At 52.0% G+C, this 25,447-nt stretch overlaps 1 protein-coding gene across 2 annotated transcripts in view; it reads left to right on the plus strand.

Annotated features, from left to right (window-relative positions):
• Positions 1–25,447, plus strand: part of idua (alpha-L-iduronidase) — a 328,554-nt gene that overhangs the window by 142,928 nt on the left and 160,179 nt on the right. For both annotated transcript variants that reach the window (XM_038792331.1, XM_038792332.1), the window contains exons 5-6: positions 7,185–7,280; positions 14,196–14,398. In XM_038792331.1, coding sequence (XP_038648259.1) covers positions 7,185–7,280; positions 14,196–14,398 — 299 coding nt within the window. The remainder of the gene's footprint in view (positions 1–7,184; positions 7,281–14,195; positions 14,399–25,447) is intronic.

The following is a 25,447-nucleotide window of genomic DNA, read 5'->3' on the forward strand; positions in this document are numbered from 1 at the left end:
CTTGCCCGTGCCACCACCGCTACCGTACTTCCTTCGTCGTTGTCCCCCCTCCCCCCCCCCCCCCTCCCCCCCCTCCCTCCCGCCCTCCCCTCCCCTCCCGGGTTGCTGCTGTCACGGCCTCAGTTTCTATCTCTGATCTAAGAGGTCTAGGAAGGGTTGCCATCGCCTGAAAAACCCCTGCACCGACCCTCTCAGGGCGAATTTGATCCTTTCCAATTGGATGAAGTTTGCCATGTCGTTTAACCAGGTGTTAACACTCGGAGGCCTTTCGTCCCTCCACTGAATCAAGATCCTCCTCCGAGCCACCAAGGACGCAAAGGCTAATATTCCAGCCTCCCTCGCCTCCTGTACCCCCGGTTCCACCCCAACCCCAAAGATCGCAAGTCCCCATCCTGGCTTAACCCTGGACCCCACCACTCTCGACACCGTCCCTGCCACCCCCTTCCAGAACTCCTCCAGTGCCGGACATGCCCAAAACATATGTGCATGATTCGCAGGGCTTCCCGAACATCTAATACACCTGTCTTCACCCCCGAAAAACCGACTCATCCTTGTCCCCGTCATGTGGGCTCTATGCAGTACCTTAAATTGAATGAGACTTAGTCTCGCACATGACGACGACGAGTTGACCCTCTCCAGGGCGTCTGCCCATGTCCCGTCCTCTATCTGTTCCCCCAGCTCTAACTCCCACTTATCTTTCAGCTCCACTACTGGTACCTCCTCCACCTCCTGCATAATCTTATAGATGTCCGAGATCTTCCTCTCCCCGACCCAGACCCCTGATAGCACCCTATCACTCACCCCCCTGTCGGGAAGCGCGGGGAACCCCTCTACCTGTCGTCTGGCAAATGCCTTCACTTGGAGGTACCTGAACGTGTTCCCCGGGGGGAGCCCAAATTTCTCCTCCAGCTCTCCCAAGCTCGCAAACCTCCCCTCTATAAACAGGTCCCTCAGTTGTCTAATACCCGCCCTCTGCCAGCTCTGGAATCCCCCTCCTGTATTTCCCGGCGCAAATCTGTGGTTCCCTCTTAGTGGTGCCCCTATCAGACCTCCCACTTCCCCCCTGTGTCGCCTCCACTGCCCCCATATCTTGAGGGTGGCCGCCACCACCGGGCTCGTGGTATACCTCGTGGGAGGGAGCGGCCATGGTGCCGTTACCAGTGCCCCTAAGCTTATGTTGCCGCAGGACGCCCTCTCCATGCGCTTCCAGGCTGCCCCCTCCCCTTCCATCATCCACTTTCGTACCATCGATGTATTTGCCGCCCAGTAATATCCTGAAAGGTTGGGTAACGCCAGCCCTCCACTATCCCTACTCCGCTCCAAAAAGACCCTTCTAACTCTCGGGGTGCCATGTGCCCACACATACCCCATGATACTACTCGTTACCTTCTTGAAAAAGGCCCTGGGGAGGAAGATGGGCAGACACTGGAACAAAAACAAGAACCTCGGGAGGACCGTCATTTTAACTGACTGCACCCTCCCTGCCAGCGACAGCGGCACCATGTCCCACCTCTTAAACTCCTCCTCCATCTGTTCCACCAGTCTGGAAAAGTTCAACTTGTGGAGGGGCCCCCAGTTCTTTGCCACCTGCACCCCCAAGTACCTAAAACTTTTAACTGCTCTTTTGAAGGGGAGCCTCCCAATTCCCTCCCCTTGGTCTCCCGGGTGTATTACAAAGACCTCACTTTTCCCCAGATTTAATTTATACCCCGAAAAGTCCCCGAACTCCGCTAGTATCCCCATTACCTCCGGCATTCCCCCCTCCGGGTCTGCCACATACAACAACAAATCATCCGCATAGAGCGAGACCCGATGTTCCTCCCCTCCCCTTGTCAGTCCTCTCCACCCCCCTGAACCCCTCAGTGCCATCGCCAACGGCTCAATCGCTAATGCAAAGAGTAAGGGGGATAGGGGACATCCCTGCCTAGTACCTCGATGGAGCCCAAAATATTCTGACCTCCTCCCGTTTGTTACCACACTTGCCATCGGAGCTGAATAGAGCAGTTTTACCCACTTGATAAATCCCTCCCCAAACCCAAACCTTTCCAACGTCTCCCACAAGTATTCCCACTCCACCCTGTCAAATGCCTTCTCCGCGTCCAGCGCTACCACTATCTCCGCCTCCCCTTCCATTGCTGGCATCATAATCACATTTAACAATCTCCGGACATTTGTGTTAAGTTGGCGTCCCTTCACGAACCCCGTCTGGTCTTCATGGACTACCCCTGGCACACAGTCCTCTATCCTGGTTGCCAGGACCTTTGCTAACAGCTTGGCGTCAACATTTAGGAGGGAGATGGGCCTGTAGGACCCGCACTGGACCGGGTCCTTGTCCCGCTTCAAAATCAAGGAGATCAGGGCCTGCGACATTGTTGGGGGCAGAACCCCCCCCTCGCGCGCCTCATTAAAGGCTCTCACCAGCACTGGACCCACCAAGTCCACAAATTTCCTGTAAAACTCCACCGGGAACCCATCCGGCCCCGGCGCCTTCCCCGCCTGCATCTGGCCTATCCCTTTAATTAGCTCCTGCAGCTCTATCGGCGCCCCCAACCCTTCTACCAGCTCCTCCTGTACCTTTGGGAACCCCAAATTGTCGAGAAAGTTCTTCATTCCCCCTCTCCTCTTCGGCGGTTCAGACCTATACAATTCCCTATAGAAGTCCCTAAAGACCCTATTCACCTCTTGCCCCTTCTGCACTACGTCCCCACCCCTCTCTCTCACTCCCCCAATCTCTCTGGCTGCATCTCGCTTACGAAGCTGGTGTGCCAGCATCCTGCTCGCCTTTTCCCCGTACTCATACGCCGCACCCTGCGCCCTTCTCCACTGCATTTCCGCCTTCCTAGTGGTCAGTAGGTCAAACCTGGCCTGCAAGCTACGCCGCTCCCTTAATAGCCCCTCCTCTGGTGCCGCCGCATATTTCCTATCTACTTCTAGGAGCTCCCCCACCAGCCTCTCCCTTTCCTGCCTCTCCTTCCTCTCTCTGTGTGCCCTTATGGAGATCAGCTCTCCTATAATCACTGCTTTCAAGGCCTCCCAGACCGTCCCCACCTGCACCTCACCTGTGTCATTCGTACCCAGATAGTTCTCAATGCCCGTTCTCACCCTTCTGCACACCTCTTCGTCCGCCAACAGCCCTACATCCAGGTGCCACAACGGGCGTTGATCCCGCGCCTCCCCCATGTCCACGTCCACCCAATGTGGTGCATGGTCCGATATCGCAATGGCCGAGTACTCCGTGTCCTGCACTCTCGGTATCAGCCCCCTGTTCAATACGAAAAAATCGATCCTAGAGTACACTCTGTGGACGTGGGAGAAAAAAGAATACTCCCTCGCCCTAGGCCTACCAAATCTCCATGGGTCTACCCCTCCCATCTGCTCCATGAACCCCCTTAACACCTCTGCCCGCTGCCGGCCTCCTATTCGTCCTGGAACTCGATCTATCCAGCCCAGGGTCTAACACCGTATTAAAGTCCCCTCCCATGATCAGGCCCCCTGCCTCCAGTCCCGGGATGAGGCCCAGCAGGCGCCTCATAAAACCCGCGTCGTCCCAGTTCGGGGCATACACATTTACCAGTACCACATTCTCTCCCTGCAACCTACCCCTCACCATCACATACCTGCCCTCCTTATCTGCCACCACCTCTGCCGCCACAAACGACACCCTCTTTCCCACCAAAATCGCCACCCCCCGGTTCTTGATATCCAAGCCTGAGTGGAACACCTGTCCCACCCACCCCCTTCTCAGGCGGACCTGATCTGCTACCCTCAAATGAGTCTCCTGCAGCATTGCTACATCAGCCTTCAGTCCCTTCAGGTGTGAGAAGACCCTTGATCTTTTAAACCGGCCCATTCAGCCCCCTTACGTTCCACGTGATCAATCGGATCGCTGAGCGACCCGTCCCTACTCCCTGTCGATTAGCCATGTCTTGTCCCTTGCTCGCCCCGGGTCATCCCTCCTTTTCTGACCCGCTTCCCATAGCGATGCCCCCCCCCCCCCCCCCCCCCCCCCCCCCCCACCCCCCCGGCTCTCCCCTTCTCGTCCCTGGTCTTTCCAGCACCAACCCGGTGTCCCCCCCCAGCCCCCTCCCCCTCCCCCCCCCCCCCCCCCCCCCCTTCCCCCCCGGCTAGGACCCCTCCTAGCCGCGATGTACCCAACATCGTACTCCCGAGAGTCAGCTGGTCTCCGCTGACCCGGCTGCTCCTGCCACATTCCGACTCCTCCCGGTTCACCCCATCTGCGCCCGTGAAAGATCCCCTTAAAACCCCAGAGAAAGACCCGCATAATCAACCCGCTCCCCCCCCGTCCCGTCTCCCCAACTTAACGATATAAATACCCAATGGCAAATAAATACATAAATACTTAACTACATACTTAAATAACAAAATAATTAACTAGCTATCAACTAACAGTGTGCTCAACCATCACCCTCCATCAAACAGTATAAATAACCGCAGATAACCATAACCCGAAAAGAAAGAAAGAACAAAAAACCCCAAGCACCCAAAGGAAAAGGGTAAAAGGGGTAAATAACTAAGGGAAATTGGAAACGGGAAGAAACACCCCATAAGAAGCCAACGACCCACAATAGAGATTTCAACAGTTCAAATATACAGAAACACCCAACAACTCGAAACCTTCAAGATATTCAGAAAAGTCAACCGTTCGAGAAAAAACACCCCAAACAATCCACGAAACTGTTACCCAGTTCCGACCTGGCCTGAAAAAGAAAAGGGCCACTTGCTCAATCAAGAGTCCCCAGGCGGCTACGACCGCCGGTGCTCCCAGGTTTTAGTTCGTGTCCAACTTTTCCTCTTGTACAAAGGTCCAGGCCTCCTCTGGGGACTCAAAATAATGATGTTGGTCCTTGTAGGTGACCCACAAGCGCGCCGGCTGCAGCATTCCAAATTTGATCTTTTTCGCGTGTAGCACCGCCTTTGTCCGGTTGTACCGGGCCCGCCGCTTTGCCACCTCCGCACTCCAGTCCTGGTACACCCTTACCGTCGAGTTCTGCCACTTGCTGCTTTTCTCCCTTTTTGCCCACCTCAGGACTTTCTCTCGATCACTTAGCCGCTGGAACCGCACCAGCACCGCCCTCGGGGGCTCGTTTGCCCTAGGCCTCCTGTCATGACCCGGTATGCCTCTTCCAGTTCCAGGGGCGCCGGACCGGCCCCTTCCCCCATCAGGGAGCTCAACATCTCCGCCACATATCCCGGGAGATCCGACCCCTCCAGGCCTTCTTCCAGGCCCAGGATCCTCAAATTTTTCCTCCTCATCCGAGTGTCCAGCTCCTCGAAGCGGCTCTGCCACTTCATGTGGAGTGCCTCGTGCAACTCCACCTTTGCCCCGATGACTGTGGCCTCCTCCTCCCTCGCGGTCATCTCCTGCTGCAGCTCTTTAATCGACGCCTCTTGGATCGCCTGGGCTCCCACCAACCTGGTGGCCGTCGCGTTCATGGACTCTAAGAGCTCCACTTTCAGCTCCGTGAAAAAACGGAGGAGAGCGGCCTGCTGCTCCTCCGCCCATTTCTTCCATTCCTCCGATGCGCCGCCGGCCGCCATTTTGATTTTCTTCCCCCGCTTTTTTTGGGGAGCTGCTGCCGTTTTTCTTGCCGCTCCACTCCGGGTACCGACCATAAAATCGGTCTAGTTCTCCTCAGGGGACCTTCCCCCACCGGGATTCGTCTTTACTGCACCTTTGGGGCCCTCCAGTTGGCCCGAAAAACACCTTTGTCGCAGGAGCTTCCAAGCGTGCAACTTAGCTAGTCATAGCCGCACCCGGAAGTCCCTGTTCTATGTATCCTTGAAAGCCACTCACCTGGTATCCACAGTGGGAAGACATCAGGAGCCATGTTTTTGAAATGTTATTCGAAAAAGAAAGTAAACTTCTAACAATCTAACAGTTGCCATTCTAACACACTTAATACTGAAAAAACTGTCATTCTTAAAACATGTTCAAAAATATTCAGTGACCAGAAACTGAATTGGGCTAGCCATATAAACTACTCTAGCTACAGCAACAGGTCAGAGCCTGGGAATTCTCCGGCAAATAACTCACCCCCTGACCCCTCAAATCCGGTCCACCAGGCAAAAGGCACACTCTTCATTTGCCTGGATGAGTGCAGCTCCATCAACACTCAGGAAGCTCGACACCATTCAGGACAAAGCAGCCAACTTGATTGGTACCTCATCCATCACCTCTGACCGAGGTGGAATTAGAATGAAACACTCAGCGTGCTGCGTGGGGCTCCGGTCAATTGGAGGGGGGCGGGGGGGGGGGGGGGGGGGGGGGCATACTGAGAAGTGGCTGTGTGTGCACCCAAAAGTGTAAATCCACCTCTGCTTCAGCAAGGCGAGGTCAAGGCACTGACCAACAGCTGTTGAGGGGAGTATCGGAGGTCTCTCGACCTCCAGGCCAGGGCTGAGGAAGGTGGGTGGACAACCAATCAAACAGAGCAGAGGCCAGGCCAGATAGCCAGCAGCAGAGGCCAAGCGGCCAGCCAGGAGCACACATTGAGTCTTGAGGCCTGGTCACCCGAGCAAAAGCGGAGAGGTGAGCAGAGCAGCCGTCGGGAGATGCGATGAAGACCAGGCAAGCACCAGCATTGTGTCTCGGGGAATCGGGGAACAGCGGGAGGGAGGCAACTCGATCAGAGCCAGAGGCCAGCCAGACAGCAGGGTTGTGAGTGAGATTGGATTGGGCAGCAACTGGACTGGGCAGGGAGGATGAGATTTGGGGTTTCTGTGCCTTGCATTATGTGAGCTGAGGGTGGTCATGGTCAGGAGGGCATTGACATCATTTGGGATGGGCCTCAGTGTCATTGGGGAACGGTTGCTATATCACCAGGGGGTGGCGTGACATGGGGGCCCTGCCAAGAGGGAGGGCATGGGGCCTCCAAAAGTATATGTCTGACTGTCACCAACATCCACTCCCTCCATCACTAATGCATAGTGATGAAAGACTATCCCCCTGCCAAACTAGCTTCAATTTCATAGAAATTGAAATTCATTATCTACTCTTTTCAGTCTAATCAAAATATGAGTCATAAATTTAGTAATATTAAGTACATATTTAGTAATTAACATTTTAGGAATAAAAATATTTAGTAATAAAATATTTATTGTTTGCCAAGATAAGAACGACATAATTAGTTTACAACCTGCAAACATTTTCCTTTTGCTTATAGATAAGTATGGTGTGGCATATCTGTCAAAATGGAACTTTGAAACATGGAATGAACCAGATCATCATGATTTTGACAATTTAACATTCACAATTCGAGGTAAGTTGATAAAACTGTGTAATGATTATCATAGTCCTGTTCCCACATAGTCATAACAAAATTAACGTGGGATTAAGGTTGTACAGTACTGTGCAGAAGAAATGTTTCATAATGTAACACTTATAAAGCATGAATATTTAAAGCTCGCTTAGATATCTCTTTTGGCTGTCGTGCCACTTTGGATTATCACTAGATTTCTTTTGACAATGTTCTCCATTATTTTTTAAGACACTGACTCAACAGTACAGATGTTTGGGTACTTTATCCAAATAGCCTTAACACACATATCAGGCCTGACCAGTCCCGAACCAGACTTTTCATACCCTCTACCCAACTACCCACCCTCTGAACCATCCAACCACTTTATTCATGTGTGAGCCTTCACAGTAAGTCTTAGCAGGTTTCATAACTGTTGCCTTGGTCCTCATGTTAGCTGGCATTGTTATCTCAAGACGTTTCTTTAGGCATCGTCCTTTTTTCCTTTAAATCAGCTGCCTTCACCATTCTTTCACAGTTCAACCCTCAATCCCACCCACTGTCATTACTGTCTCACATCCAACCTCCCTTTCTTTTCCCGAGTCGTTACCTCTCAAATTCATGCCACCTTATCCGAACTCGACATTTGATTCCCTCCATTACCACCGATAGCACAATACCAAAACGTTTTTTTACAATGTCACAAATGACATCCTATGGATGTCCGATTGTGATAGAAGTAAGCTTTCCCTCCTCATTCTTTTTGACTTGTCTGCTGCCTTTGGCATGGCTGATCACACAAGTGCCTGACCACTGTATAGGACTGTAATTGTCATGTTCAATTTTTATCTATCTAATCATAGCCAGAGTATCACTTGAAATGGCTTTTCTTCCTGTTCCCACAACATTCGTTCTGGTGTCCCCCAAGGATCTATCCTTGGCCCCTTTCTATTTCTATTCTGCATACTCCTCCTCAGTGGCATCATCTAGACCAGGGGTGGGCAAACTTTTCTGTGCAAGGGCCACATTCAGAAATTCACAATTCACAAAGGGCCGCATAGTATATTAAGTAAAATAATTACTTCACCCGGTTATGATTCTGGGCGCCCATAGTTATGTATTTATGTATTTATTTGAGATTTGTTATTTATATTGTTATATTGTTAAGTTGGGGAGGCGGGACGGGGGGGTGCAAGTTGGTTATGCGGGTTTTCTTTTTCTCTTTTTTCTTCCTCTCGTTTTAAGGGGGCTTTTTTATGGGCTTGGATGGGGACGGGGGTGGAATTGAAGATGGCGGGGTAGGGTGTGGCCGGGCGGAAGCGCGGGCTTTCCCCTGTTTCCCGCGTGCGGGACGGAGGAAGGGGGAGGAGAGAAGAGTGGGGTGTGGCCAGCAATGGCGGCTTTTCCCGCGCTGAAGCGGGGTCAGAGAGGGATGGCAAGGGGGGGGGGGGAGGCCCCTCCCCCCCCACATCGGGAGGAGTCGGAGTGTGGCAGGGGCAGCCGGGTCAGCGAAAATCAGCTGACTCTCGGGAGTACGATGGTGGATACACCGCGGCTAGGAGGGGTCCTAGCCAGGGGGGGGGGGGGGGGGGGGGGGGAGGGGGGTGGGGGGGGGATACCGGGTTGCTGCTGGAAAGGACGGGAAGGGAAGAACGGGAGGGGAGAGGGGGGGGGGCCATCGCCATGGGGAACGGGTCAGAAGGGGAGGGTCGACCCGGGGCGAACAGGGGACAGGACATGGCTAATAGACAGGGGAAAGGGACAGGTCGCTCCGCGACCCGGTTGATTACTTGGAACGTGAGGGGGCTGAATGGGCCGGTCAAGAGAGCAAGGGTTTTTTCACACCTAAAGGGACTGCAGGCGGATGTGGCAATGTTGCAGGAGACTCACTTGAGAGTAGTAGACCAGGTACGCCTGAGAAGGGGGTGGGTGGGACAGGTGTTCCACTCAGGCTTGGACGCAAAGAACCGGGGGGTGGCGATTTTGGTGGGAAAGAGGGTGTCGTTCGTGGCGGCGCAGGTGGTAGCAGATAAGGAGGGTAGGTACGTGATGGTGAAGGGTAGGCTGCAGGGAGAGAATGTGGTGCTGGTGAATGTGTATGCCCCGAATTGGGATGACGCGGGTTTTATGAGGCGCCTGTTGGGCCTCATTCCGGGTCTGGAGGCAGGGGGCCTGATCATGGGGGGGGACTTCAATACAGTGCTCGACCCTGGGCTCGACAGATCGAGTTCCAGGACGAATAGGAGGCCGGCAGCGGCAGAGGTGCTAAGGGGGTTCATGGAGCAGATGGGGGGGGGTAGACCCTTGGAGATTTGGCAGGCCAAGGGCGAGGGAGTATTCTTTTTTCCCCCACGTCCACAGGGTGTACTCCAGAATAGACTTTTTTGTACTGAGCAGGGGGCTGATTTCGAGAGTGCAGGACACGGAGTACTCGGCCATTGCGATTTCGGACCATGCACCACACTGGGTAGAGGTAGAACTGGGGGAAGCACGGGACCAGCGCCCGTTGTGGCGCCTGGATGTGGGGCTGCTGGCGGACGATGAGGTGTGCGGAAGGGTCCGGAAGGGCATTGAGAGATATCTGGGCACGAACGACACGGGCGAGGTGAAGGTGGGGGTAGTCTGGGAGGCCCTGAAAGCAGTGATCAGAGGAGAGCTGATCTCCATAAGGGCACACAGAGAAAGGAAGGAGAGGCAGGAGAGGGAGAGACTGGTGGGGGAACTTATAGAAGTGGACAGGAGATATGCGGAGACACCAGAGGAGGGGCTGTTGAGGGAGCGGCGCAGTTTACAGGCCCAGTTTGACCTACTGACCACTAGGAAGGCGGAGACGCAATGGAGAAGGGCACAGGGCGCGGTCTATGAGTACGGGGAAAAGGCGAGCAGGATGCTAGCACACCAGCTGCGCAAGCGAGATGCAGCCAGAGAGATTGGGGGAGTGAGAGAGAAGGGAGGGAACGTAGTGCAGAAGGGGCAAGAGGTGAACGGGGTCTTCAGGGATTTCTACAGGGAATTGTACCGGTCTGAGCCGCCCAGGAGGAGGGGGGGAATGGAGAACTTCCTCGATAGATTGAGGTTCCCAAAGGTCCAGGAGGAACGGGTGGAGGGGCTGGGGGCGCCGATAGAGCTGCAGGAGCTAGTTAAAGGGATAGGCCAGATGCAGGCGGGGAAGGCGCCGGGGCCGGATGGGTTCCCGGTGGAATTTTATAAGAAGTATGTGGACTTGGTGGGTCCAGTGCTGGTGCGAGCCTTCAATGAGGCGCGAGAGGGGGGGGTTCTGCCCCCGACAATGTCACAGGCCCTGATCTCCTTGATCCTGAAGCGGGCCAAAGACCCTGTACAATGCGGGTCCTACAGGCCTATCTCCCTCTTGAATGTAGATGCCAAACTGTTGGCAAAGGTCCTGGCAACCAGAATAGAGGATTGTGTGCCAGGGGTAATCCATGAGGACCAGACGGGGTTCGTAAAGGGACGACAACTTAACACAAATGTCCGGAGACTGTTGAATGTGATTATGATGCCAGCAGTGGAGGGGGAGGCTGAGATAGTGGTAGCACTGGATGCGGAGAAGGCATTCGATAGGGTGGAGTGGGAATACCTGTGGGAGACGCTGGAACGGTTTGGGTTTGGGGAGGGATTTATCAAGTGGGTGAAGCTGCTGTATTCGGCCCCGATGGCGAGTGTGGTTACAAACGGGAGGAGGTCAGAGTATTTTGGGCTCCATCGAGGTACCAGGCAGGGATGCCCCCTATCCCCCTTACTATTTGCATTAGCGATCGAACCGTTGGCGATGGCACTGAGGGGTTCAGGGGGGTGGAGAGGACTGACAAGGGGAGGGGAGGAACATCGGGTATCACTCTATGCGGATGATTTGTTGTTATATGTGGCGGACCCGGAAGGGGGAATGCCGGAGGTAATGGAAATACTAGCGGAGTTTGGGGACTTTTCGGGATATAAATTAAATGTGGGTAAAAGTGAGGTCTTTGTGATACACCCGGGAGATCAGGGGGAGGGAATTGGGCGGCTCCCCTTTAAGAGAGCAGTAAAGAGCTTCAGGTACTTGGGGGTGCAGGTGGCAAGGAACTGGGGGACCCTCCACAAGCTGAACTTTTCAAGGCTGGTGGAACAGATGGAGGAGGAGTTCAAGAGGTGGGACATGGTACCGCTGTCGCTAGCAGGGAGGGTGCAGTCAGTCAAAATGACGGTCCTCCCGAGGTTCTTGTTTCTGTTTCAGTGCTTGCCCATCTTTCTCCCCAGGGCCTTCTTCAAGAAGGTAACTAGCAGCATTATGGGCTATGTGTGGGCACATGGCACCCCTAGAGTGAGAAGGATTTTCTTGGAACGGAATAGGGACAGGGGAGGATTAGCGCTACCCAATCTTTCCGGATACTACTGGGCGGCGAACGCATCGATGGTGCGCAAGTGGGTGATGGAGGGGGAGGGGGCAGCTTGGAAACGTATGGAGAGGGCGTCCTGCGGCAATACAAGCCTGGGGGCGCTAGTAACGGCACCATGGCCGCTCCCCCCCACAAGGTATACCACGAGTCCGGTAGTGGCGGCCACCCTGAAAATCTGGGGGCAGTGGAGGCGACACAGGGGGGAAGTGGGGGGTCTGATGGCGGCGCCACTGAGAGGGAACCACAGATTTGTCCCGGGGAACACTGGCGGGGGATTCCAGAGCTGGCACAGGGCGGGCATCAGGCAACTGAGGGACATGTTCATAGAGGGGAGGTTTGCGAGCCTGGGAGAGCTGGAGGAGAAATTTGAGCTCCCCCCGGGGAACACGTTTAGATACCTGCAGGTGAAGGCATTTGCCAGACGACAGGTGGAAGGATTTCCCTTGCTTCCCAATAGAGGGGTCAGTGATAGGGTGCTGTCAGGGGTCTGGGTCGGAGAAGGGAAGGTCTCGGACATCTACAAAATAATGCAGGAGGTGGAGGAGGTATCGATAGAGGAGCTGAAAGACAAGTGGGAAGCGGAGCTGGGAGAGCAGATAGAAGATGGGACATGGGCGGATGCCTTAGAGAGGGTCAATTCGTCGTCGTCGTGCGCAAGGTTGGGCCTCATCCAATTTAAGGTGCTGCACAGAGCCCATATGACGGGGACTAGGATGAGTCGGTTCTTCGGGGGTGAGGACAGGTGTGTTAGGTGTTCGGGAAGCCCTGCGAACCATGTACATATGTTCTGGATGTGCCCGGCACTGGAAGAGTTCTGGGAGGGGGTGGCGGGGACGGTATCGAGAGTGGTGGGAACCAGGGTCAAACCAGGGTGGGGGCTAGCGATTTTTGGGGTTGGGGTGGAGCCAGGAGTACAGGAGGCAGGGGAGGCCGGAATATTGGCCTTTGCGTCCTTGGTAGCTCGGAGAAGGATCTTGATTCAGTGGAGGGACACAAGGCCACCAAGTGTTAACACCTGGTTAAACGACATGGCAAGCTTCATCCAATTGGAAAGAATCAAATTCGCCCTGAGAGGGTCGGTACAGGGGTTCTTCCGGCGGTGGCAGCCCTTCCTTGACTTTCTGGATCAGAGATAGGATCTGGAGGCCGAAACAGCAGCAACCCGGGGAGAAAGGGGGGGGGGGGAAGGGAGGGGGGGGGATAGCAACAAAGGTAGCACGTCAGCGGGGGGTCGCGGGCAATGACTGCCCGAGACCATCGGCAGAAAGGGAAAAAACGGTTTGGTTGCTAGACTGGTAGCGCGGGGAGGGTGGGGAGTTGCGCGCGGGGGAGGGCGTGGGGAGGATTTTCCAGGGGGGATTTGGTGTGTTATAATTTAAAATGTAGTAGGGGTAAATGTTTGTATCGAAAAATTTCAATAAAAATTATTTAAAAAAAAAAAAAATGATTCTGGGCGCCTCATATAGAACATAGAACAGTACAGCACAGAACAGGCCCTTCAGCCCTCGACGTTGTGTCGAGCAATGATCACCCTACTCAAGTCAACGTATCCACCCTATACCAGTAAGTAACCCAACAGCCCCCCCCATTAACTTTAAAAAAAAATTTAAAAAAAAAAAAAAAAATTTTTTAAAAAAAAATTTTTTTTTTTTTTTAAATGACTTGGTGGGCCGCAGAAATACCTTTGGCGGGCCGCATGCGGCCCGCGGGCCGTAGTTTGCCCACCCCTGATCTAGACACATAGCATGAGCTTTTGCATGCACACGGATGACATCCAGCTCGGCCTCATCACCACCTACCTTAACTCAACCATAGTTGCTAAATTATCAGTGCCTCTCAAATATTCCATACTGTAGGAACAGAAATTACCTCCACATAAATGTTGGAAATACTGAAATTATAATTTAATTCTCTGCTGCAAATCCATTCTGAAGTGACGAACTGAATTGCTTTCCTTGGCAACTGAGGCGGAATCAAACAATGGCAACTTTGGCATTAGATTTGACTTTGAGGTGACCATAAAACTGCAACATCACTGAGACCCTAATCAAAATTCTGTAACTGCCCAATTTCACCCCTGCTTCAACTCATCTGCTGCTGAAACCTATATCCATACATCACAGAATTGTTTGGGCCCAGGAGTCCATTTGGCACTTTGTATCTGCACAGGTTCTTCAAATGAGAATTATGACTTAGAGCCATAAATAAGTCTGAGGAAACACTTGAGACATTGGGACAATTTCCATTAGAGTATGAGAAGATTGGGAAGAGAATTATTAGAAGATTTTGAAAATTATGTGATGTTTTGGTAGAGTGAATAATGAACAAGATTCTGAGGTTGTAGAATCAGTGACAAAGTTCATCAATTACGATTGAAGTTCGGAAAAATTTCTTTATATGATCAATTATTGTAGTTTTCACTAGTATTACCAACTAAAAATGTTTTTGTTGCTGGTTATATTCCATAGCTTTGAAGAAAAATATACTTGTTAAATGGCAGGCTTTGAGAATAGTGTAAGAATAATGACTTATGTGATTTTAGGATTCCAAAACTACTATGACGCCTGTTCAGAAGGTTTGAAAGATGCTAACACGCTACTTCAACTAGGTGGTCCTGGAGATTCATGTCATCCTCCTCCACACTCTCCTATTAGTTGGGGTTTGCTAAATCATTGTTATAATGGAACCAACTTCTTTACAGGGGAGATTGGAGTACGACTTGATTATATTGCTTTACACAAGAAGGTGAGTGAGGCTGATTTATTTTCAAATTACAGGAATAGCAACTGTCAGAAGATTATTTTATTTTTGAACTGCCTTTTTCAGTTGATGATCAGGGTTGTAACTGATTGATGCCCTTGTTTGCCTTAAAATATTCTGTAGGAGATTAGAACAAGGAACAAAAATAAATAATACTCGCACTTCTTGTTTAATTGCGTTTTTAACCTGGGTGGCACGTGGCATAGTGGTTAGCACTGCTACTGCACAGCGCCAAGGACCCAGGTTCGATCCCAGCCCCGGGTCACTTTCCATGTCTGCGTGGATCTCACCTCCACAACCCAAAGATGTGCAGGGTAGGTGGATTGGCCATGCTACATTGCCCCTTAATTGGAAAAAAATAATTGGATACTCTAAATTTCAAAAAAAATATGTTTCTAACTTGTCACTGGAAAAGCTTTTGTTGCATGTAAACACAGTGACACAATTCAATCACAGATTTTTCACAATGCTCAGTTATCGAAAATATACTACTACTGGGCGGCGAATATTACAATGGTCAGGAAATGGGTAGTCAGGGAAGGGTCGGTATGGGAGCGGATGGAGGCGGCCTCATGTAGGGACATGAGTTTGGGGGCACTGTTAATAGCACCTTTGCCGATCTCGCTGGCCAGGTACTCCACAAGCCTGGTAGTGGTGGTGGCAGCACTGAGGGTGTGGGGACAGTGGCGACAGCACATGGGGTTGAAGGGGGCGTCGGTGTGGGCACCGATATGTGGCAACCGCCGGTTTGCTCGGGGGGGGGGGGGGGGGGGGGGGGGTTGGCTGTGGCAGCGGGCGGGGATTGAGCTGTTTGGGGATTTGTTTATAGACAGGTCTTTCCGTGCTTGGAAGAGTTGGAGGAGGAATTTGAGCTGCCCGGTGGGAATGGGTTCTGGTACTTACATGTAAGGGACTTTGTGCAGAAGCAGGTATTGACCGTTCCACACCTGACCCCCCAGGGGTTCCAAGATAAGGTGGTGTCGAAAGCGGGATGGGGGAAGGAAAGGTTTCGGAAATTTATAAGGAGCTGAGGGAATGGGAGGGAGCCCCGATAGGGGAGGTGAAGCAGAAATGGGAGGAAGAGTTGGGTAGGGAACTGGAGGCTGGGTTGTGTGAGGGTGCCCTGAGGAGAGTTAATGTGTCCTCTTTGTGCGCCAGGTTTAGCCTGATACAATTTAAGGTGATCCACAGGGCGCATATGACTGTGGCCCGGATGAGCAGGCTTTTTGAAGGGCTGGAGGATAGGTGTGGGCGGTATGCAGGTAGTCCTGCGAATCATGTCCATATGTTTTGGGCATGCCCGAAGCTTGGAGGATTCTGGCAGGGCTTTGCCCACTTTATGTTGGAGGTTCTGAAAGCAAGGGTAGTCCCGTGTCCAGAGGTGGCAATTGTTGGTGTGTCAGAAGATTCAGGAGTCCAGGGGGCAAAAGAGGCTGATGTCTTGGCCTTCGCCTCCCTGGTAGCCCGGAGACGGATCTTGCTAGCATGGAGAGACCCAGAACCCCCGAAGTCGGTGGGTGAGGATGTGACATGGTTGGGTTTCTCAGGCTTGAAAAAAATTAAGTTTGCCATGAGGGGCTCGATGGAAGGGTTTGCCCAAGGTGGCAGCCGTTTGTCGACTCCTTTGGAAGGAACTAAGCTGTCAGCCGGGGGGGGGGGGGGGGGGGGGGGGGGGGGTGGTTTAAAAAGAGGAGGCAGGGGGAGGTGGACAAGGTTGGGGCGGTTTGGTGGGGATTTTGTGTGGGGTGTTATTTATGTAAGCCATGTTGGCTGGTTTTAGGGTGTGTGGTTGTCCATTGTGTTAAAATTTATAATATAAATACCTTAATACAATATTTTTCAAAGAAAAAAAAGTGATTTACAAAAGGAGCAAATACGATGTGAGAAAAACCTTTTGGGGTGGTTTTGTTCTGGAATGCACGATCTGGAAGTATAGCGGAGATTTAAATTGAGGCATTTTAGAGGGCATATGATGATTATTTGAATAGAAATAATGTTCAGGGTTATGAGGAAAGCAGTTCAAGAGGATGGCTCACCACCACCTTCCCAAGGGCAATTAGGGTGGGCAATAAATACTAATCTTTCAAGCCAGAATACTGAGTTGAATCTGCTTTCAGTTGCCTTTTATATATTTAAATTTAAATCAGACTTACCATCCAAATGGAGTTTCCACTAATTGTTTAAAAAGACATTCTACCAACCACACAATTGAGAAATGACATCCAAGTACATTCCCTGTCCACCAGCTTAGTCACCTCCTCAGAAAATTCGATAATATTAGTCAGGCATGACCTTTCCTTCACAAATCCATGCTGGCTCCCCCTCCCGACTGAAAATTTTCAAGGTGTTCAGTTGCCTCATCCCTGATTCTAGACTCCAGTAATTCCCCCAACACAGACGTTAAGATAACTGTTTTGTAATTCCCTGGTTTCCCCCTTTTACCCTTCTTAAAAAGTGGAATGACATGTGCAATTTTCCAATCCAGAGGGACTATTCCTCAATCTAGGGAATTCTGTAAAATTGTAGTTCGGGCATCTACAATATGCTCCCTTACTGCCTTTAACACACTCGACTGGAAACTGTCAGGTCCTGGGGATTTGTCACTCTTTAGCTCCATTAATTTCCTAGTTAGTGATGTTGTACTTACATTAATTGTATTAAGTCCCTGTCCTCTATTGACTATTAATTTTTTCAGGACTTCCGGCAAATTATCCTCCTTTTTCACTGTAAACGCTGAGGCAAAGTAATTGTTCAACATGCCTGCCATTTCCCCATTATCATGACAAATGTCTCCATTTTCAGCTTTGACCACCCGCCTTCCCTTTATATAACTACAACATTTCTTCTTATTGCTTTTGATGTCCCTTGCAAGTTTCCTTTCATAATCCCTTTTAGTAGCTGTTATAAGTTGCTTTGTGACCCTTTGCTGGTCCTTGTACCGATCCCATTCGTCCAGGTCTGTGCTATGATCTTGTATTTTTGAAAGCTATTTCTTTAGTTTTATGCTGACCCTAACCTCTTTAGTTGTCTATGCCTGCTTTTTTGTGTGAAACAGATCCTTTTATTCCCAGGAGATATATGCTTGCTCTGTATCTCGTTAAATGTTCCTTTAAATATTCCCACTGATCTGTAGTTGTTTGACCCATTAACAGATCTTTTTGCCCGGACAGTCTCTGCCTCATCCATTAACATCACCCGTATCCAAGTCTAAAATTCTCCTTTAGCCATGTGTTTCCTTCTCTAATTTTCTCATCCCTATGCCAATTTGCGTGTGGTTTTGGTTATAATCCAGAGATAATAACCCTTGAGGATCTGTTCTCTAATTTTGTTCCTAGATCCTGATATTCCCCAAACAGATCCTCTTTCCTAGTCTTGCTTATGTTGTTTGTCCCAAAGTGGACCACAACAATTGGATCCTCACCCTCCCACTCCAATATCCTTTCAAGCTAGTTAGAGATGTCCCGCAACCTGGCACCGGGTAGGCAACATACCATGTGGGTCTCTCGTTCCTGCTTACAAAGGATGCTGTCAGTTCTCCTAATATAGAATCCCCTACCACTACTACTTGTCTTCTTGCTCCCCCCACTTGAATGGCCTCCTGCACCACGGTGCAGTGGTCAGCTAGATCATCCTCCCTACAGCCCTTTTCTTCATCCACACAGGGAGAAAGTACCTCGGGCGCGATTCTCCGCAAATGCGGAGAGTCGTGAAGGCTGCCGTGAAACTGGCCGTGTTTCACGGCAGCCTCCGCGCCCCCCCCCCCGGGACCCTATTCTGCTCCCCGGTCGGGGCTAGCAGCGGGGCCCCGTGAACCACGGCATCGCAGGCTTAGCGAACTTCGCTAAGCCCGCGCGCCAAGGGTAACGGCGGCTGGCGCGCACGATGACGTCAGCCGCGCATGCGCAGATTGGACGGCTCCAACCCGCGCATACGCAGATGACGTCATCACGCATATGCGTGAAACCCGCGCATGTGCGGGCCGTCATGCCCCTCAGCCGCCCCGCGGACTGATCCAGCGGGGCGGCGGAGGAACAAAGAGTGCGCGGGGTTCGGACCCGCTGCCCACGATCGGTGCCCACCGATCGCGGGCCCATGCCACCCTTGACGCAGCCGTGGTGCGGCTGTGCCAATTGGTGCCATGGTTCTCCAGAACGGCACTTTGCGGCCGTTTTCACGAACGGTGAGAGCAGGTGTGTTGGGGTTCGTGAAAACGGCCGTAAAGGCCTGGGAAATCAGCCCATCGGATAGGGGAGAATCGTTGTTCGCCGTAAAAAAACGGCGAGCAGCGATTCGTGTCATGGGGCGGCCGTGTGGGGGGGGGGGGGGTGGGGGGGGGGGGGAGAGAGAATAGCGGGAGGTCGGGAAAAATGTCGGGTAGGCCCTCCCCCTATTCTCTGACCCGTCGTGGGGGGCAGAGAATCGCACCCCTCGTACCTGTTGGACAAGGTCAAGAGCTGCGGCTCCTCCATGCCTGAATTTAGAATCCCTCTCCCTGCCTCACTTGCAGTCACATCCTGCTGTCCCTGACATCTGGCTGAATTTGAGGTACTTAATCTACGAGGTGTGACTGCCTCCTGAAACAAAGCATCCAAGTAACTCTCCCCCCGCCGGATGTTCTGCAGTGTCTGAAGCTCAGACTCCAGCTCATCAACTCTGAGTCGAAATTCCTTGAGCAACAAACACATGTTGCAGATGTGGTCACTGCAGCTTGCAATGGGATCTGCCAGCTCCCCCATCATGCAGCTACGGCACATCGCCTGCCCAGATATCTCTACTTAGTTAATTCATTCGTCAATCTTTTTTTCAAATTTAGTGCAGTTTCCTACAAGCCAATCGGGTCACAACTTTCCTGGGATGTCATGTTTTCAGTTTTGTTTTCATTTCAGTTGTAAATTATTTATACTTACAACTCTGATGCTCCGCCCCTCCGAGTCTGCTCCCTGGATACTTCCTCACGAATCCCCGAGGTAAGTTATTTATACTTACAGCTCCGACAAAATCCTAGCCAAGAGGCTAGAAGACTGTGTACCTGAGGTGGTCACAGAGGACCAGACGGGCTTTGTCAAAGGTAGACAGCTTACCGCGAACATCAGGCGCCTGCTGAACGTGATAATGACCCCCTCCGGGGAGAGAACACAAGAGGTGATCGTCTCCCTGGACGCAGAAAAGGCCTTCGACAGAGTCGAGTGGAAATACCTCATAGAGGTACTGGAGCGGTTCGGGCTTGGAACAGGGTTCACCGCTTGGGTAAAGCTCCTGTACAACGCTCCCATGGCGAGTGTACAGACCAACAATACCAACTCCCAATACTTCCAGCTGCACAGGGGCACCAGACAAGGATGCCCACTGTCCCCGCTGCTGTTCGCACTAGCAATTGAACCGCTAGCAATCGCGCTCAGGGCAGCAAAAAATTGGAGGGGGATCCGAAGGGGAGGTAGAGAGCACAGAGTCTCACTCTATGCGGATGATCTGCTCCTCTATATCTCGGACCCACAAAGCAGCATGGATGGAATCATCGCGCTCCTGAAAGAGTTGGAGCCTTCTCGGGCTACAAACTCAACATGAGCAAAAGTGAGATCTTCCCAGTACACCCGCAAGGTGGGGGGGGGGGGGGGGGGGGGGGGGGGCAGCACTAAAGGGGCTGCCGTTCAATCAAGCCCGACATAAATTCCGCTACCTGGGGATCCAAATAGCCCATGACTGGAAAGGGATCCACAAATGGAACCTCACCAGCCTGACGGAGGAAGTTAAAAAGGACCTGCAAAGATGGAACACACTCCCGCTCTCCCTCGCGGGGAGAGTTCAGACGATCAAAATGAACGTACTGCCCAGGTTCCTCTTCCTGTTTAGATCCATTCCGATCTACATCCCCAAGGCCTTTTTCAAAGCGCTGGACAAACTCATCATGGCGTTCGTATGGGGGGGTAAAAATGCTAGGATCCCAAAGAAGGTCTTACAAAAAACAAAAACCAGGGGAGGGCTAGCCCTCTCGAATCTACAATTCTACCACTGGGCAGCAACAGCCGAGCGAGTAAGGGGATGGATCCAGGAGCCAGAGGCTGAGTGGGTGCGTGCGGAGGAGGCCTCCTGCATGGGAACCTCCCTCCGGGCCCTCGCCACGGCAGCACTCCCATCCCCACCCAAAAAACACTCCAGCAGCCCAGTGGTGACAGCCACCCTCCAATCCTGGAACCAACTGCGGCAGCAACTTGGCCTGACCAAAATGTCGAACAGGGCCCCCATCTGCAACAACCATAGGTTCACACCAGCACTGACTGACGCCACCTTCAAAAGGTGGAGGCAGGACGGGGGGACACTGACAGTCAGGGACCTATACACGGACGACAGGATCGCAACACTGGACGAACTGACAGAGAAATTTCAGCTAGCTAGGGGAACGAGCTACGGTACCTGCAGCTCAAAAACTTCCTACGAAAGGAGACAAGGACGTACCCACAACCGCCACGACAGACACTACTGGAAGACCTACTGGACGCAAGTATCCTAGAGAAAGGGAACTGTAGTGACATGAATGACCGACTGGTAGATAGGGACGACACCGTACTGGACGCAACAAGAAGGAAATGGGAGGACGACCTGGGGATGGAGATAGGGTGGGGACTCTGGAGCGAAGCACTGCATAGGGTCAACTCCACCTCCACGTGCGCAAGGCTCAGCCTGACGCAACTAAAAGTGGTACATAGAGCCCACTTAACAAGAACCCGTATGAGTAGGTTCTTCCCGGAGGTGGAAGACAGATGTGAACGGTGCCAAAGAGGCCCGGCCAACCACGCCCACATGTTCTGGTCTTGCCCCAGACTCGTGGAGTACTGGACAGCCTTCTTCGAGGTTATGTCCAAAGTGGTGGGAGTGAGGGTGGAGCCATGCCCGATAGTGGCGGTCTTCGGGGTTTCAGAACAGCCAGATCTATTCCTGGGGAGGAGGGCGGACGCCCTTGCCTTTGCCTCCCTGATCGCCCGCCGTAGAATCCTGTTTGGCTGGCGGTCAGCAGCACCGCCCAGAGCTACGGACTGGCTGTCCGACCTCTCGGAATCTCTCCAAATGGAGAAAATCAAATTTGCCATCCGAGGGTCGGACGACGGCTTCCACAGAACGTGGGAGCCATTCATGCAACTGTTCCGGGACCTATTTGTGGCCAATGTACAAGAGGAAGAATAGTCGGGGGAAGGTAGCGGGAGGGGGGGGGGGCTACAGGTTCGGTACGGGGGTTCGATGGCTAGCTAAGGCCCAAAACCAAACTAAATAAACATGTTGAGGGGGGGGGGGGGGGGGGGGGGGGGCGGGCGCAGTTACTACTACGAAGATGCTTACCTGTAAATATGTATGTTAATTTTTGCGTGTTTGTTTGTTTTTTTTGTTCTTTTTCTCTCCTAACAATTTGTAATTTGTTCAATATAAAATATGAAAACTGAATAAAAACATTTATAAAAAAAAAAAAAATACTTACAGCTCCGATGCTCCGTCCCTCTGAGTCCGCAGCCTGGAGTTAATTTATGCCTGCTAAAATGCGGCTGAAGGGAATTGGCAACCGTGGTTAAGTGAGCACTTCACACACCCCAAATGGATTCCCGTGGGTGTAGCATGTGGGAGTCATTGCCCAGCATCCCAATCACACCTTGATGCCTGGACACTGCGGGAAGCAATACCACACACACAGCAGCCAACATCTGAAACCTAGGGGAATGGTCACAGCTCCTGGGACATGTCCATGGTCGGAGGGTGGTGTGTGCCACGTAGACCGGGGTATACCTGGAGATATGAGCCAAGGGATTGGAGGTCAACTGGCATTGTGGAAGGAAGTGGCAGAGGCATCATAATGGTTGTGCACATGGGTGTTTAATATGTAATACAACTCCCCACTCTCCCGATGGTGCTGCCAGCCCCACGCCGCCAATCCATCCCCCCCCCCAGTGCCCTCAGTGATCCTTGGTGGACTTGGCCCTACAAGCTCTACCACTACGTATAGGTGTCTCCCAAGGATGCACATCAGAGATGGAAGCAGCCAGATGCTTACCTCGTCCCGTGGCCTTCGATGCCCCTGGCGGGTGTCCCCTGGGGTCTCTGGAGGGCCTGCGGGAGAATGGACATGTGGTCAGTGGGGGAGATGGGTCAGTCAGTAAGGCAATAACAACTCACGTTTGACAGGTACCCCGGGAGGGGCCTGGTGATTCCTCACTCTGCAGTGTCCGCCAGCCTCTGTGTGAGTGACAGCCCTGTCCTTGGCCAGACCAGTCACCTCCAGGGCATGCACCTCGAAGGAGGTGAGGATTTTAAAGTCTGATACCCTCTGCCAGTCTGGGCCCTCTTCCGACGATTATGAGAGAGCTTTCCTGAGGCGACACAGAGGGAGCATTGTTTGCCACACGCATGGTTCATAGTGGTGTGAGGTGGATGTGGAGGGAGGGTTGACAGGGGAGGGGTTGGAGGAAGGGTTGGGTGGGTTGAAGGGGGAGAGGAGTGGAGAGAGTGTTGGGGGTCACATGAGGAGTTGGGGGGTGAGTGCTCCCTGAGGAGAGGGGGGGAGGGGGGGGGGGTAATGGAGGGCATTGGTGTCTACTCACTTGTGCTGCCTGGTGTAGGTTGTTGACCTTTTTTCGCCACTGGAGGCCAGTCCTCCTGATCACACTCCCCGAGCTCACAGCTGCCTCCACCTCGTCCCAGGCAGCACTGGCTGCCCTATGACTCACCCTCTGGGACCCTCCGACCAACAGGATATCCCTCCTGGCCTCCACCTCGTCTAGGAGCATCCCCAGGTGGGCATCCCCGAATAATGTAGCCGCTCTCCTCGGCGCCATTATTATGAGCTGGCTAGGGTTAGCTGAGCAAGTGCTGCTTGACCTTGTTAGCGGGGAGCTGGCGAGGGTGGTCCCGGCAAATCAGCTGCCGACCCTTCATTTGCGATGAGAAGCCGGTGAGGCCTCATTATGTGGACCAATTAATGTTGAATTGCGTTGCCCGCCTTGCTGTGCTGGGCGCCGGGAAACTCATGGCAATTCCCGCTCACTACCACACTTAGAACTTTTCCCGGAAAATCGCTCCCTTACTGTTCAGGTTTTATATATATTTTTTTTCGATTAAGGGGCAATTTAGCGTGGCCAGTTCACCTACCCTGCACATCTTTTTGGGTTTTGGGGGTAAAACTCACGCAGACACGTGGAGAATGTGCAAACTCCACATGGACAGTGACAAAGAGCCAGGATCGAACCCGAGATCTCGGCGTTGTGAGGCAACAGTACTGTCTTCTCTTGCCTCATTTTTAACCTCGATTACTGAACTATACTAATGGGACTTTTTCCTCTCTTTTAGCTGCATGTACCATCTCAAATTCACCCCTTCCCTTCTTTGAGTTCTTTATCTCCATTTATAGGGATAGGCTATCTACCAATGTCTACTATAAAACCATCAACTCCAGTGGCTACATTTCCTCCTACACACTTCAAGTAAAGACACTCCATTCCCTCAGTTTTGCCATACCCATCGTATCAGTTCCAAAGATGCCATCTTCCACACCAGTTTCTGATACTTTCATCAACAAAAATTCCACTCTACTGTGGTTAACCCCCTTAACCACATCTTTCCCATTTCCCACATTCACACTTCTGCCCTCACCACCTATTTCTTCCTTCTAGAACCATGGTATGGGTCTGCTTGTCCTCATCTTCCACCCTATCAGCCTGCACATTCAAAGGATCATCTGCTGCTACCACTTCATTTGAGATGTCCCAGCCCTTCCATCCTCTCTCTTTCAGCATTACAAAGTGTCCTTTCCAACTGTGAATTCTTCCACTGTCCCCAGCATTGGCTTCTCTTTCCTCAGCATCTTTTTCCACAAGAGTAGAAGGTGCAACACTTTCACCTCCTCCAACACTCTAGACCTCCAAACAATCGCTCCAAGTGAAACAACGACTTATTTCCAAATTGACCTCGTCCTCAAGATTGCACTAGTTTCCAGCAAACTGATCAATAATGACGTCACACGGGACACACCATCAGTTCAAATAGGCCACCCTCACAATGTCATGGCCTAGCATCTCTCACTCTCTGATCACAATCAACCAGGAAGCTGATCAGTTGGGAATGTAGGACATAAAAATAGACATGGTTTAGCACACTGGGCTAAATAGCTAGCTTGTAATGCAGAACAAGGCAGCAGCGCGGGTTCAATTCCAGTACCAGCCTCCCTGAACGGGCGCCGGAATGTAGCAACTAGGGGCTTTTCACAGTAACTTCATTGAAGCCTACTTGTGACAATAAGCTATTATTATTATGATTTAACTAAATGGGAACAAAATCCCATTGCAAGCGCGTTCAACCACGTATTTTCCCAGCGCTCGCAGTACTGAGAAACACAAGGCTATGAAACGCCACTCGCGTCAGATGAGGGGCCTCAGTGGGGAACGCGCAACCGAGGCTACACATAGCACCAATTTGTGCACTGAGGAGCCCCACTCACCGAAATGCCTCAGTGTAGCGGGAGATCAAGACGCTATTTTTAAATGGCGAGTGCCGTTCCATCTGGTCCCCGTTTGTGGAGACCACTACTGAACAGTGTTCGCCCAAGGTCTCCAAGGTGAAGGGTATTGATGCACATTGATGCACATGAGACTAGCTGTCTTACTTTCATATGCAGATTTGCTAAAAAGACAAAAAGATCGTGTTAGATCTCGCGAGATGTTGCGAGCCGGGTACATCCTGGCAGCGGGGTCTCCTGGCTTCTATCAGTCACGCTGCGCCGTACGCGGTGAGCTGCTTTTCGGGTCCAGCAAGGCCATAAAATCACACCCATAGTTTTGCCCAGTTTTCAAGCACTGGGTGTATGTTCAACATATTAAATTTGCGTTGTGATGTTCTACACTGAATTTGCTCTACATGTGGTGACGGGACGTTAATGGTGGTCTCTCAACTTCGATGCTCATTCCATATCTGTAACATGCCCCCTGTAACAAGTAATATCAGCATCATCAGTTAATTTTATGTCTATACAGACATTAGTTAAGTGCCCATTATGTAATA

Source organism: Scyliorhinus canicula, chromosome 3, assembly GCF_902713615.1.
Source record: "Scyliorhinus canicula chromosome 3, sScyCan1.1, whole genome shotgun sequence".
Classification (NCBI taxonomy): domain Eukaryota; kingdom Metazoa; phylum Chordata; class Chondrichthyes; order Carcharhiniformes; family Scyliorhinidae; genus Scyliorhinus; species Scyliorhinus canicula.